The sequence below is a fragment of the Phalacrocorax carbo genome, chromosome 15 (assembly GCF_963921805.1).
Source record: "Phalacrocorax carbo chromosome 15, bPhaCar2.1, whole genome shotgun sequence".
NCBI classification, from domain to species: Eukaryota; Metazoa; Chordata; class Aves; order Suliformes; family Phalacrocoracidae; genus Phalacrocorax; species Phalacrocorax carbo.
Window position 1 is genome coordinate 8,729,031 of NC_087527.1, and position 14,397 is coordinate 8,743,427.

The 14,397-nt window shown below is 38.5% G+C and overlaps 1 protein-coding gene across 5 annotated transcripts in view; it reads left to right on the forward strand.

Annotated features, from left to right (window-relative positions):
• The window catches only part of HECTD4 (HECT domain E3 ubiquitin protein ligase 4), a 78,145-nt gene that overhangs the window by 39,124 nt on the left and 24,624 nt on the right, over nucleotides 1–14,397 (forward strand). For all 5 annotated transcript variants that reach the window (XM_064466016.1, XM_064466018.1, XM_064466017.1 and 2 more), the window contains exons 25-50: nucleotides 194–427; nucleotides 676–868; nucleotides 1,044–1,148; nucleotides 1,232–1,320; nucleotides 1,898–2,073; nucleotides 2,538–2,673; nucleotides 2,818–2,959; nucleotides 3,066–3,232; nucleotides 3,749–3,895; nucleotides 4,205–4,389; nucleotides 4,953–5,106; nucleotides 5,441–5,721; nucleotides 6,035–6,224; nucleotides 7,345–7,426; nucleotides 8,076–8,278; nucleotides 8,474–8,609; nucleotides 9,298–9,480; nucleotides 9,757–9,927; nucleotides 10,331–10,500; nucleotides 10,934–11,049; nucleotides 11,934–12,037; nucleotides 12,314–12,475; nucleotides 12,603–12,751; nucleotides 13,013–13,092; nucleotides 13,214–13,377; nucleotides 13,918–14,155. In XM_064466016.1, the coding sequence (XP_064322086.1) occupies nucleotides 194–427; nucleotides 676–868; nucleotides 1,044–1,148; nucleotides 1,232–1,320; nucleotides 1,898–2,073; nucleotides 2,538–2,673; nucleotides 2,818–2,959; nucleotides 3,066–3,232; nucleotides 3,749–3,895; nucleotides 4,205–4,389; nucleotides 4,953–5,106; nucleotides 5,441–5,721; nucleotides 6,035–6,224; nucleotides 7,345–7,426; nucleotides 8,076–8,278; nucleotides 8,474–8,609; nucleotides 9,298–9,480; nucleotides 9,757–9,927; nucleotides 10,331–10,500; nucleotides 10,934–11,049; nucleotides 11,934–12,037; nucleotides 12,314–12,475; nucleotides 12,603–12,751; nucleotides 13,013–13,092; nucleotides 13,214–13,377; nucleotides 13,918–14,155 (4,157 nt within the window). The remainder of the gene's footprint in view (nucleotides 1–193; nucleotides 428–675; nucleotides 869–1,043; nucleotides 1,149–1,231; nucleotides 1,321–1,897; nucleotides 2,074–2,537; nucleotides 2,674–2,817; nucleotides 2,960–3,065; nucleotides 3,233–3,748; nucleotides 3,896–4,204; nucleotides 4,390–4,952; nucleotides 5,107–5,440; nucleotides 5,722–6,034; nucleotides 6,225–7,344; nucleotides 7,427–8,075; nucleotides 8,279–8,473; nucleotides 8,610–9,297; nucleotides 9,481–9,756; nucleotides 9,928–10,330; nucleotides 10,501–10,933; nucleotides 11,050–11,933; nucleotides 12,038–12,313; nucleotides 12,476–12,602; nucleotides 12,752–13,012; nucleotides 13,093–13,213; nucleotides 13,378–13,917; nucleotides 14,156–14,397) is intronic.

Consider the following 14,397-nt stretch of genomic DNA (forward strand, 5'->3'; position numbering starts at 1 on the left):
TGTTGCCTAAAACTAAGGGAATGCTTTCTAGAATAGAGGTTTTCTTTAAAGTAGGGGAGGATTAGGCTATGCTTGGTACTAGCCACATCTAACAAGTTAATATGTAGTCTGTCTTTGTAATGTGTGGTTGACTAATGTGTCTTTCTGAATGAGGGGGGGAACACTTTTAATCTGTTTTTATTTATTTTTCCAGGTGCCAGTGGCAGGTGGAAGCTAATGGTGTAATATCTCCAGCTCTTACACCAAGTCCTTCTCCATTGCCTCTTACTATAGATGAAGATAGAGAATTTACATATCCTTCTGATGTTCTAGTGCCTCCTGTTGGACACTATTTTGATCTGCCTAGGATTAGGCTGCCTCCAGGAATCATGATAAAGCTCAGGGAAATTTCTGGACGTGCTCGGCCTCAGTTTAGGCCAAGTATAAAGTAAGTAGTCATTGTTTTGCTTTATTTTTTCTAACTTGACTTTTAGTTTTTGAAATGTTTGGTGCCAAAGTAAGTGAGCTAAAAAAGCAATGGTAAGGATGCGACGTGCCTGTCATGTATGATGGTGTGCGTTTAATAGTCTGTAAATACTTGTTTGTGAATGCAGCATCTAGTGAATTGTGAATATGAGTTGTCAAAGTTTGTCCGTTATTCTTGCTTAATCAGTTTGGCTTTACCTATAACCCTAGGGAAGTGATTCAGCCAGAAGTAATGGAGGAGATGGTAGTTTCATGTGTGATTAAACATTTGAATTTGGTTGATGCACTCCAGTCCCTGATAAATTTCCAGTATCAGGAAGAACATGCTGAAGAATATGATTTACTTTGTAAAATTATGGGAGAGACCTTTAAGAAGCTAAATGCCATGGAGAGACAATTGCAGGTAAAAATAAAATTACACAAAAAACCCAGAAGGCTTTTTTTGAGAATAAAGGTGTATTAACAGCATTTTAGAAACATAGAAATACAAAACGTACTTGGATTGTTTCTTTTAAGATCTCTCTTACTCCTTAAGATGAACAACTGCGATACGTGTTACTTTTTTGTTGCTTTATTAGAGTGTGGCTGAGCTGGAGCAGAAATGGCAGAATGAGGTAGATGACGCCCTGCATGGGAAACTGGAGAACAATGTCCCATTCTTTTATGATTATCACTTCAATGAGGTAAGCATTGTGGCTGCTGCATGTGTTCATGCTTCATGCTGCTCTCTCAATACATGTTCATCCCTTTCCTTCACTTTGTTTAGAGCAAGATGAAAGAACTAGAACTTCTGTGTTCAATGAAAGAAGTTTCTTTTGATGGAAGTGATCTTGAGAATGTGGTCCTGGCACTAAGGTTAGTAGCTGGCTGTGGAGTGTACCATCTAGGCAAGGTACTTAAAAGATAGGCAACTTTAAGCAGCTGTGGAATTTCAGTGAGTTCCAAAAGTAGGTATGCAGGGTTAAGGTTGCATAACATAAACACTTACTGAAGTAGGCACTTGAATTTCATTGTACCCTGTGACACTTAATGATATGAAACAGAAGCTGGCACTAAATGTTTCAAAAACATTTTGTGTCTAATGCTGTTAAAGGCTGGTAGACCTATAGCAAGAAGACAGTCTCTGGGAGCAGGAGCATTCAGGTGAACTTCTAACCAGGGATGCAAATACTTTAATTTTCCTGCCTGTCTAGCAATAGCTGATTAAATTCCTAGAAAAAATTTTTGCTAAATATATTAATATTAGTACCTACATCTACTAGTAGTTACTAACAAATCACTTTATTTTTTTCTGCTTTCTACTTCATTGGCATAGAATAGTTTGATGCTATATGTCTTCTTTAAAATAACCTTTCTCACAGTAACACTTTATTTCAGAAGGCATTAAAATGTAATTGAGCTTTTGCTTCATATTTTTCTTTCATAATATTAGGGAGAAGTTTTTTCAAGAGGTGAATTCACTGACACAGAAGACTTCTCATCCCCTAGCAAAAACAAAAACATTAGTCAAGAGCTTGATGAACAGAGCAGAGCTGTTATTACATGTCACTATTGCAGCACAGTCTGGTATCACAAGAAGTATATCTGGTACCCCTGCAGAGACTCCAGGTATAGATCTCATTACCAGCATTGTACTTTTTTTTTTTCCCTAAAGCTATAATTTACTCCTTTTCTCTTATTCTCCCTGTTTTGCTTAAATTAAAAGGAAACTTTTTTTTTTTACATTTTCAAATTAATTAAATTATTTTACGGTATATGAAGTTGAGTCTTTGTTTTCTGGTTGCCATGATGATGGTGAATTAAGGTCTGAGTAATAATACCTGGAAATTAAACTTTAGTCTCCTGAATTCTTGGGGGGAAAAATGCTTAACCTAATCAAAACAAAACTAACTTGAAACAATACCTGAAAACAGGAAAGTCCTTAGAACTGATTTGCAAGTTCTTGCTTAGACTGTATTTTCCCCACCCAAGGTTACAGTTTTCGCTGGAATGTCCACAGTGATTTTAAAAACAGTTTGTAAATAACCCCCTACACCAGGAGTGACACTCTTTCATATTGTGTAATATTGCAGCCTGTAAATCAGCATCTGAAACAAAAGTGATATCTCATGCAGTCCGCCAGCCTGTCTTCCTTCGCAGCATGTCAGCACCATCTGACTTAGAAATGATTGGTAATGAAGATATCGAGTTTGCTAGATCAAGTCAAAGGTATACAAGGGTTTATTCCACTAAGCTGCTTTACAATAATGTGGCTTGTGTTGATAAAATTATTATAAACTTTGCAAGCATAGCATTTTTTTTCCACTGGATCAATTTACTGCTGCCAGGTGTAATTATCCTATATTCTCATAGGCGACGCCATGTTACCAGCCATAGAAGCAGCTCTTTCACTCTTCTCCAGTCACTGACTATTGAGGATAGCAGAGATAAACCCACATACAGCGTCTTACTGGGGCAACTGTTTGCCTTCATTGGAACAAATCCTGACCAAGCGGTATGTCATTTTAAATGTGCTAAATCATTATATTTTAAAATTTAAACTTTCACAAAGAAGGGAGGCATCTTGCTTGTGTCTCATTAACAAAAACAAAATCTCGTAGGTGTCCAGCAGCAGTTTTCTCCTAGCTGCTCAGACAAGGTGGCGTCGTGGGAATACAAGGAAGCAAGCCTTAGTGCATATGAGAGAGTTGCTGACAGCAGCTGTCCGCGTTGGTGGTGTGACACATCTCGTAGGCCCAGTGACCATGGTACTTCAGGGAGGACCAAGGTTTGTTTACTTCTCTGAAAATAACTGAATGTTTCAGTCTCTGTAGAAGATGGTAAATTGCTGCAACAACCGCTTTTATTAGCCCTTGTGGGGTAAACAGGCAGAAACTTCTAAGAAATGCTTTTATTTGGCAGTAGATGAAATTTCCTTTCATAGTAGAACAACATGTCCACAGGTATGTATATATGGTATCTTACTCTCCTGACTTAATTCTGAAATAGTGTTGATTAGTTATTAGTGGTAGATTTAGCTGATACTAGTACTGTCAGCTAAATTTGATAAATATTTTGTATTTTGTTTGTAGTAAAATTTCAATCATGTCTGAGGTAAAACTACCATACTGTCTTGTTTACATGTGTTTCATACTAAAACATTAAGTGACTTGCAGTTGTTTCTAAAGCTTCCTTAAGTAATTCCTAATATATGCTGATTATTATTTTTAAAGCTATATTTGGAAGCTTGTTAATTTTATTTAACCTAGAAAGCCTACCATTTCAAATATCTACCTACCAACAGAATTGAAGAGCTCACATGTGGCGGGATGGTGGAACAAGTCCAGGAAGCTTTTGGAGAGACTATGACATCTGTGGTCTCGCTGTGTGCTCGCTACCCCATTGCTTGTGCAAATAGCATTGGCCTCTTATGCACTATACCTTACACAAGGTATGAAAGTATTTCTCTCAGAAAGGGAAGAAAGGCATCTACAGCTGTGCTTATTAGGTTTTGCCTTAAGGAGAAGCATTATGTAATATAGATATACTCCCTTTCTTCATAATGAGGAATATCTGAGAACATCCTGTTACATTTTCTCAGAATACAGAATTTCATTTGGGGAGGGCAGGGAGAGACAGAACCATCTTTCTTCAAAGTAATTAGTTGCTGAGTTAACAGCAAGTTTGGGATATTCATTGAATCTGTTGTTAGTGACTGAAAAGTTACTTAAGTAAAATCTGAATTTCTCTCCTCATACAGGAGCGAAGAGAAGTGTTTGGTACGTAGTGGCCTGGTACAACTTATGGACCGGCTTTGCAGTTTAAGCAGCCAGACAGAATCCAGTTCGAATGAAAAACAGACTAAGAAGCAGAAGGTGGCCACCATGGCTTGGGCTGCCTTCCAGGTGCTAGCCAATCGGTGTGTTGAATGGGAGAAAGAAGAAGGTAGGAACACTGCCAGCTGTGTGTCTACTGTGCACTTAAGATGGCGCAAGTGCCTGAGAAGTGGCACAAATATATTTTAAATAGGGCATTCACTCACTGTGACTTCAGCACTGTTTGGGTTCTTTAGAACAGAGAAGTGGATACAAAAATAAGTTGATCTTCTTCTTGGTGGGTTTTTTGTGATTGTGTTTTGGGTTTTTTTTAAATTCTAGCTTTTCCTTCTCATGGGAATGTTTATGTTGCAGGTAGTTTCAGGTCTGGCACTTGATTCTGCCTAAACATAACCACAGAACCAGGAGACCCTTAGTGATCGCTTCCACGTTTCTCCTGTGTTTGGATTCACCCATTATGTACATAATCTTATAGGCATGTGGCTACTGGATAATGGAACACAAATATCTTATCAGGTTTTATTTCTAATTAAGACATTTTATATGTAACTGTTTTGCTATAGGAACACAAAAGTATTTTTTACTGTTTTTCAGTTTATGGGTAAGGAATTTGTAGATGTATACATTCATTTTTGATTATTACAATTGTGTATTCTTGCTTTACTTTTAAAGGTGGTTCAACAGAAGCTGTTCACTCTGGTCTGGCTCGTCAGGTCTCCAGCCTTCTCACCAACCACCTTGCACGAGCCACAGAGTGTTGTGGTAATCAAGCTGCAGGAAATGACGCGCTTCAAGATGTTCTCAGTCTTCTTAATGACCTGTCAAGGTACTAGGCCTTTGTCTCTGGGGTATTATTTTATATGTATGAAAGCAGGTGGGGGTTCTTTCTGGGTTTTTTGGTTTGTGTTTTTTTTTCTTAACAGTAGTGAAGGTAAGATTACCATCAAATTTTAGAAGGGCTTTGAAAGTTAACTAACGCTCAGTGTTTAATCAGCGCTATTGGGTTACGTAAGAATTCTTGCAATAAGGTTTTGTCAGATGCTGAATTTTTGCTTTTAAATTACATCTTGAAAAAAATTAACTTATTACAAGAGCATCATCAAACAATCAAATTTTTTTTTTTTTTTCAAACAGCAGTTACCTGGTTTTTTCTCTTTCAGGAGTCACATAGGTAAAGCAATCCTGAGCCAGCCAGCCTGTGTGTCCAAGCTTCTGTCACTTCTCTTGGATCAGCGTCCTTCTCCAAAGTTGGTCCTTATAATCCTCCAGTTGTGTCGTGCTGCACTGCCTCTCATGAGTGTCGAGGACTGTGGAAATGTGGAATTGCCTCCCTGGAGTTACTCTGTACCCTCTCTGAACAGTGAACAGGATGATCCCAGTGACCCAGCCTCCAAGATTGCTTCTCTGCTGTTGGCAAAGCTGGCGGATTATGTAGTACCAGGTACTGGCATCTTTCTCATGTCATGCTAATTTGAGAAATTGTGAAGCAAGTCATGTTTGTGCAAGGAGATTTTGTATTGACAGAAAGCTCAAGCAGGAAATGGTATAGGATATGGCCGTGTTGAAAGATATGATATTTCTGTGACTTTCCATCTGCCTCTTAATTTAACTGTTCTCACACTAAGGTGTGTGTCACAGTGATGTTTTAGACATCTCAGGTGCGTTAGTGTTACTTTCAAGGGCAGGAAAGTTTGTTGATGGAGCTCATGGTTGTGTGTTTTTCTTTGTTTTGTTTTTCTCCTTTCTACTTCAAGGATGCCAGACGGTTCTTTCTCCAACTGCCTCTGAGCCGGATACTACTTTGGCAAAAGCCAGCCCTAAAAATTCTATAAAAGGTGATAAAGATCCTGGAGAAGAAAGCGAGGCAGTGGATGGTAAACTTTCTATATTTATTCATAAACGGGAAGACCAGTCATCCCATGAAGTCCTTCAGCCATTACTAAGGTAATCTTAACTCACTGGATTGGAATTAGCAACCAATTTCACCAATTCCATTTCCCTTCTTTTTTTAGCACTCCAGCTGTAGGAGAATTCGTCCTAGACATGGGAAGTAAAATGTTTTCCCAATTTCTTGTATTTACTAGCAAAATAATAAGATAATGCAAAAAAGGTTTATAGGGCTGATGCTTAGCATACTGTTACCTGGATAAAACTATGTACCACTATACTGAATTTGTGGTGAGGCAGCAGCAGAAAGAATCTAAATCCCAAAGCTTCTTGGACTTCTCTGTTTTGTAGAAGACTATTTATCAATTATGAGATTGGCAGAGTTGAAACAGAGCAGAGTATACAGATCTATAAAAGGAGGAGGGAGGTCCGAAGCGTAACGTTTTGGTTTTGCCTTGCTTACAAACCATGGAAGCCACTGGCAAAGGAACATAAAAACATCTTATTCTATCTGAAACAAAAACCACCTGAAAAATTAGCTATTTAAATGATGCTTCATCAGAAATATTTAATCTATCTTGTTATGGTATTACATATGTAGGACTAACAAATAGAACTATCAAAGCAAAATGACTTTAAAAGCATTGCTTTTAATAATGCAAAACTGAGTAATAATTTGCTATTACAGCTTCTTTAGTATTCTTAATACCCACCTCAATTTTGTGATCTCTGCATGTCAGACAGCCAACATTACCTCTTGCATTTTGTACTATTTGTCTCTTCTTCCCCCACTCCAAGTTGGTTTTGAACCTGTGCCCTAAAAATGCTACTAAAAAGTACAGCTGTTGGGTGTTCTTAGGTGAAGGTTAACTCGGAGCCCTCAGGCATCCGTGTTCAGTAAAAGCCAATGTCATGATGCTTCTTTTTGAGGGGGGAAGGATTAAATTGCTATGCACATAACTGCATTCAATAGTACTCATTTCCATTTGTAAATTATAGTGTAATTGGGTACGTCCTTAACTATCAAGTATTTCTATTACTGTTGAGCAATGCCGTTGTGAGGGTTACTTTCAAATAATGTAAAAACACATGTAATATATTAAATCGGACTGTATAGTTCAGCTCTTTTTTCCACCAGTTAAAACAAAGCTGATGTGTTTTGTTTTCACTTTAATAGTAGCTCCGAAGGTCGTCCATTTCGACTAGGAACTGGAGCCAATATGGAGAAAGTGGTGAAAATGGATCGAGACATGACAAAAGTAAGAGAAGGAATAACTAAAAATTACTCAACATTGTGAAAATCGGTGGCCAGTCAGAATTCTTGGGTTTTTTACTGATGTTAAATCCCCTTTGTTAAACGTTGTTTAATTTACAGAACTGTTCAGAAAGGTGACTTTATATGTAAAGTTAACATTATATAGTTATTGATATAAATACAGGGGTAAATGATGAAAAAGTATTTCAGCTAATTATTCCTCCAGCTGTTGTAGGTCATGTTTAAGTCCCTTTAATATTGTCTTTCCTGAAATGTTTTTTAATGCATGTTGATAGAATTTTAAACCACATATTTAAATTAATTTTTCATGTATATTTCCAGACATGTTCTTGGGTATTTGCACCAGAAATACTCAGGTGTCACTTTTTGATCAGAGAAGAGAAACTGTAGTGTTAAGCTAAGAATGGAATATTAAAGGCAATGAATCCACATTGATCTCTGATCTCTTTGTAGATGAGAAAAATCATCAGAAGAAATTTGTCTTATGACTATGACTAATACGTACACAGGAGGGTGTGTTGATGTTTTCTCAGTACTTCTACATATGCAGAGGGAGGAGAGTTAAATGCATCACTCAGTGTGGCCAAATAGAGCTAAGACAAGTATTTGTCTTATGGCAATTTTATTTTCAGAGTGGCTGCTGTGAAGTTATTACAGAAGAAGCTGCTGCAGCTCTTCGAAAGGCAACTAAGTGGGCACAGTCTGGTCTAATAGTTAGTGTTGGGCCACCCGTAGAAACTGTCAATCCAGAAACTGCTAGTGGGTTGTCCACGGGGGACAAAAAGAAGACTGCACAAACATCTATTTGCAGAGAGAGGAATTCTGAGCTTGCCAGGTAGGTCACTTTGATTAACTATAGTTAGAGTCTAGATTCTTCTTTTCTGTATACGAGTATTTGCAGTGCTCTAGAAAATAATCTGGTTATTCATAAAATTCCCTTTTTTGTGCTGTGTAGTGTTGTTGACAACTGAAGCTGCTTTTCCTTCTCATCTTGAAATTAATAGGCAAATTTCTTTCTTCTTCTGTATAGGACGGATCCTGTAAGGCCATTCATTAGTGGTCATGTTGCAAACAGCATGGCAGCAGAGGTGATAGCTTTGCTACATAGCTTGTTGATGGCACCAGAATCAAATGCAGCTCAGATATGGACAACAACTGCTGAAAAAGTAAGCAGACAGAAGACTAAGTATCAAATTATACACCAAGCATGTACTGAGTAGTTAAGAGAACTTAAATATTAGGAATTTCCTAAGCTACTCCTTTCCGATTTACTACCTCTAATGCTTCAAACCGGGATGTGTAACTGCATAGAAGTAGCCCTTTCTAGCAGATGTATCTCTCTGATGTGTTAGGGTGGAATAAATAATGAAAAAGTATCCAGCATTACAGAATGACAACACATTCTAACTCACCTGTCATTCTTTTCAGTAATTAATAATGCTGTTTGTTTACGGAGTTATCTTGCCTTTGCCGGGTTACTCTACGTTTGCTCTTCAGTCCTCATTTCCATGACCTCTGAGGGTCCAAAGTGTTGGCTGGAAAGTATAACACATGGCTTTTATGTTCCTCTGAATCCTGTAGCACCTAATCTGTTGCTTAGGCTAAATCCTTGAGCGAAGACTTCTGCTGAGCTTATGTATGTAACTCTTGTGGTTCTAAAAGTTATTAGGGAATGGAGCTGGCTTTGATGGTGTTTGTACTTCAGAGACCATAGAATATTCTGAGTTATATAATTCTCTTCAAGAACAAAAATAATTCTTCTGAGACTGTGTGTGGGCTGGAGGCTTGGAGCATTGGTTTTTGTTTGAATTGTGCTTTGAAGTAATTCTCTGGTATTTTTGCTTCTGTCTTCAGGTTCTGTCTCGGGCTCTGATGTACATTCCACAACTTGGGAAGTATGCAGAGAGTATTTTGGAGAATGGAAGTAGCAGTGGAAGGAAACTTGCTAAGCTTCAGAGAATTGCTCGGCAGGCAGTAGCTGCCCTTTGTGCTCTGGGTGGCTTTAAGGAAACAATTAAAATCGGTTCTGAAGTTCAGGTAATACAGCATCACTGACGTTTTATATCTTAAATGAGAATTGGTGCTTTTGGCGATGTTTTGCCTGCATTGAAATACTTGGGAAGCAGCGTGCAGACTGCCTGCAATTGTGAAGCAGTTGCAGTAACACCTGTGGAGACTGCTATTGTGTGTTATTCCTGTTTTCCTAAAATACCCAGCTCTAATTGTGTGTTGAGTTGCTGTGTGTGGTGCTAAGCGCTCAGTGTTTCTTGTTTGAACAGCCTGAAATCTTATGCAGACCTTCTTTGGTTGTAGGTTTTAGGTAAAGGAATAGCAGGAAGCATTGGAGTTGTGGCATCTATTAATGAACAAGAAGGTATAGCAACGGTCAAATTTCCACCTACCAGTATAGACAGTAGAAAGACCTCACAAGCATCAGACACATTAACTATTCCATTATCTAGGCTCTGTGTTCCAAGATCTGAGGTACGGTAGTTTTAAGAATGCAATATTAAGTATACTATCAATTATTTATTTTTTCTGTCATAGCACACTGGCAATTAATCTACAGCATGTAAAAAGTCTGTTTCATCTTTGATTAAATATTATTTGTAAAATTTGCTTCATTATTTTAAACATATCTTAACAATTATCTATATTTAAGTTCTCATTAAAGTAACATGGATATTCATCTTTTGGTGCTTAAAGATGTTCTGTTGCGTACTGTGTAGGGTTTTTGTTTTATTTCTGTTTTCTCTTTTTTTGACTGGTGTTTGGTGCTGGTTTGTGGTAGTACAAAATGAGAATTAACTCCAGGTAATAAAAAGCCCTCATTTCTTAGAAACTAACTACTTGAATTTAACTTTTTACCGTGCCCCCCCACCATCAGGCATTGCCTCTTCATAAACTGTCCATTACTGAGAAGGTAGTACAGGCAGTCCAGTCCATGTTGCTTCCTCAGGAGGGAAGTCTATCTATTCACACCTCACTTCCTGCAACAGGAGATGGCTCAACTCCAGTAATGGCAGTGGTCCGGCTTCTTGCTGAGATAAGAACCAGGTGAGTTTTTGGTTTTTGTGCAGGACCTCAGTCTATTTTGATACCATACACAAATGTTCAAGAAAATTGCATGGGTTCTTGTTTTCTTCCTCTGTGGGTGTTGACAGACGACAGCAGGGGACAATGCAAAAATTCTTGTTTGCTTCCTTAAGTACATTTAGTGTCTGGATGTTGTTAAAATGAGCACCAAAAATAAAGTGCCCCCTGTGACACTGACAATGCATTGAGCAAATGCTTCATGTTGGTAAATCTTATGAAGCTGGGGAAAGCTCTCATTGTAGAAGATCCAGTGGATAGCTAAGCAACCAGACAAAGAAATAGACTAGTCGATGTGCTGTCTTTTAAAATGGTCTTGAATTCAATACGTGTAAAGACAACTTTGAACTCAGCGTACACTTTTGTAATGCTTTACACATGTTATTTTTCCATTAAGAGCATGCCTGGTGATGGCTCAGCTGTTAGAAGACAGCTCATTCTGTGAAGAATTCATTCAACAGTGTCCAGCTGCTGTAGAAGTTCTTAATTTGGTAGCACAGGAGTGCAGCCCTGGTAGGTATTCAACACGTTCTTGCAGCTTCATTGTCGTATTCGTATTCTAACAGCTTTTAAAATAATTTCAGTTTTTTGTCCTCCAGCTACTTAGAGTTTGATAGCAGGCAGAGTACAGCATGTCTTGTCATAGCTGCAGAGCTGTTAATGTAAGAGTAGCTAATAATCAGACTCAATTTTAAACATTGGGCATAAAGCTTAGGCCAGAATATGATTATCCTGTGCATCACAGAAGATGCAAGTCCCAGGACTAGGCCGCTACTACTGTGCTTCTGAACCCTGTCCACTTTTCTTGCTTCCAGAGTAACCTACTCTGTATTCCTTGCCATTATCATTTATATGTTTTCTTTTTATGACCTCTTTGCTGTTTTTTACAATGCTTTCTTATATTCTTTATCATTGAGCTCTGAATTTCCTTCCCTCTTGTTTAAGGATAAGCAGTGGGCCCAGCAGAAGTCTTAGTTCAAGGGCAAGCTTTAGGAACATGTCAGAGCCTTTCATTGGAGGAAAAGTGGCCGAAGTGAAGGATGTTAGGGTAGGAACCAAGTGGATTTCAATGTGATCTCCAGCGTAAAAGGGAGCATACTGATTTTTTGACTTTCTGCTTTTGCTGGGTCATAGACTTGCTCACTGCAATGAACTTTATATCTTAATTAACATTAAGTGTCATTGGTAACCAAATATAAATCAAACATGAGGGAAACAATTGCTTGTCTACATTAGATTTGGTCCTCAATTTTGTTGATTAGGTGAGACTATTTGATCAGATATCTTAAAATGCAAATGTTCTATTTGTTTTCTATTTACCAGCATTAAGATTGCATTGTTGGATTCAAGTAACTAGATTTGCTTGGAACCTCATGACTCGGTTTGGTTTGTTTCAGGAGAGAGGCTCCTTGTTGTGGAAATGCAGTGTGAAAGGTTACGAATGTTGTATCGGGACTGTGCTCGGCCTCCCCCCCCTCCACTCCAAGCAGACAGAAGACAGGTGAGCACAGAAACAGTGCTGAGTCTTCTGCCCCTTGCAAATGTCAGGCACTGAGTGTAGAGGGGTCTGCCTGTGGTGTTGGAGCCCAACTGGTTGGATTCTTATATAAAAATTTAATCTGAATTTCTGTAATGGGATGTGATTTGTTTTGATTGCAGTTGTGGTAGTTGCATGTATTGTTTTAAACGTGCACTTCATCAAAGAATGTGTCATTGGATCTCAGTAGATGACTTCAACTGTAATTAGTAGAATAAAATGCTCTGTTCCTGTTTGTAGCCCAAAGAAATCACTTGGAGCCCATCAAGAGTGTTCCCCCCTGTGCGAGCATGCATGTTTTCATCGCATCTCACAGCTGTGACCTTTTTGGCTGATCCTAGCGCAGGCGGGGGACTTCCTCGGGGCACATTTATCTATGCCACTTCACCAGTTCCAGTACAGGTAATAACTCACAACTGTGCAACAGTTTGTGTCATTTAATATTCAACAGTGCATGAAAAGAAAAAGAAATAAAACTTTCTATTTTACCTGTGCTTTGTAAATAACTTTAAAATTTTTTTATTTCTAGGCACCATCATTCTACTGGGAAATTGAAATAGTTTCCTATGGAGATACAGATGATGACACTGGACCAATAGTTTCATTCGGATTTGCTACAGAAGCTGAAAAACGGGATGGTGCCTGGACAAACCCAGTGGGCACCTGTCTTTTTCACAAGTATGTTGGGCATCAGAAATCATGGTCTTCCTCAGTACGTTTGTAAGCAACTTAGGGAGGAGTATTGTGAGCACGTAGTAGGCAACGCATACATTTTAATTGAAATGTTAAAGTGATGAACTAGAATATCTCCTTATCAAAATAAGGAGAGCTGGGTTGCCTTTTTCAGTATCACAGTTACCTAGACTTTACCTTTTAGTGAGTTGTAATCCTTATTTGTTTCAGTGCTCTTTTTAACTTTCTTTTTGTGTTACTTCTCAGTAATGGGCGAGCAGTGCATTACAATGGCTCCAGCTTGCTACAGTGGAAGAGTGTTAGACTGGATGTGACTCTTTCTCCTGGTATGTAAGAATACTGCTAACTTGCTTACCTGCTAAATCAGGAAGTCCTCTAAATGTAAGGGAAACAGTGGATGTGAGAAAACATTAAATCCATTCTTTTGATTATTATCTCTTTCTGCAGGTGATGTAGCAGGAATTGGATGGGAAAGAACAGAAGGAACTCCACCCCCTCCAGGGCAGCCAGCGAAAGGCAGAGTTTATTTTACATATTGTGGGCAGCGACTTGGGCCATACCTAGAAGATGTCTCTGGTGGAATGTGGCCAGTTGTCCACATTCAGAAAAAGGCAAGTTTTTAACAGAAATATGGTGCTTGGTATATAGTCTTTTAAAAATATATTAAAAACATACTATAGAATGTATTGAGCCTGCTTACGTATCTGTAAAAAAGTAGAGCAATAGTTTTGACCTTTGAGTTCAGCTGAGGTATTCCATTACCCTTCCCAGGCGGATAGGTGTTTTGTCATTATTTTGCACTTTTTTGCCCATGAGGACACTAATATGCAGCTGGCTTGATAAGATGGCATTATTCTGTACTAGTAGCCCTTCCATTAGTATTCCTTCCCAGCAGTGACCTTGCTCCAAAGTATACTAGCTAAGTATGCTGTATCTTGAAGCTAGAAAAGAGGCGAGTTCAGTGTTTCTATTTAGAAGATTAATACTTTCCCTGCTGCATCCAGTTTTATAGCTAGCAATGCTGGGAAAACCATATGGCATGGAGATGTGATCAGCTTATCCCTTTGGCTGAGCTTTTTTAGAAAGAGCAAAGAGAAGGATCAAAACAATCCACAACTCACCTTAATGCTTTTATGTGCATCTTCTTTCAGAACACCAAAGTCCGTGCTAACTTTGGATCTCGCCAATTTGCCTATGCTGAAGGGCAGGCTCACAGGAATGCTGCTGATCTGTGTATTGACCTAGCTGAAGAAATAAGTGCCAACTTTGAAGCGTTGCCTTTTGCCATGGCTTCTGATAGTGATAACGATGCTGGCACCAGCATAGCTTCTGATCCTGGCACCCATGGACCTCCTTGTAGAATTGCTGCTGTTGCAACGGCTCAACAACGTAAAGTGATGATTAACATTTTTTTTAAAAATCTCTTTCAGGAGAAATTACAATCAATTAAACAGGATTTAAGCGCATCCTGGCTGCAGTCCTTAGGTGCTGCCTGTTTAGGTACAGCAGTACAACAAGCATTGTCAAATAGGTGCTTATTTGATTTTAGACAAGGCAATTAAAAAAAAAAAAATCTTACTTTGGTCTTCCTTTATATGGATGCACAAATTTTTCTCGATTAATGCAACTAC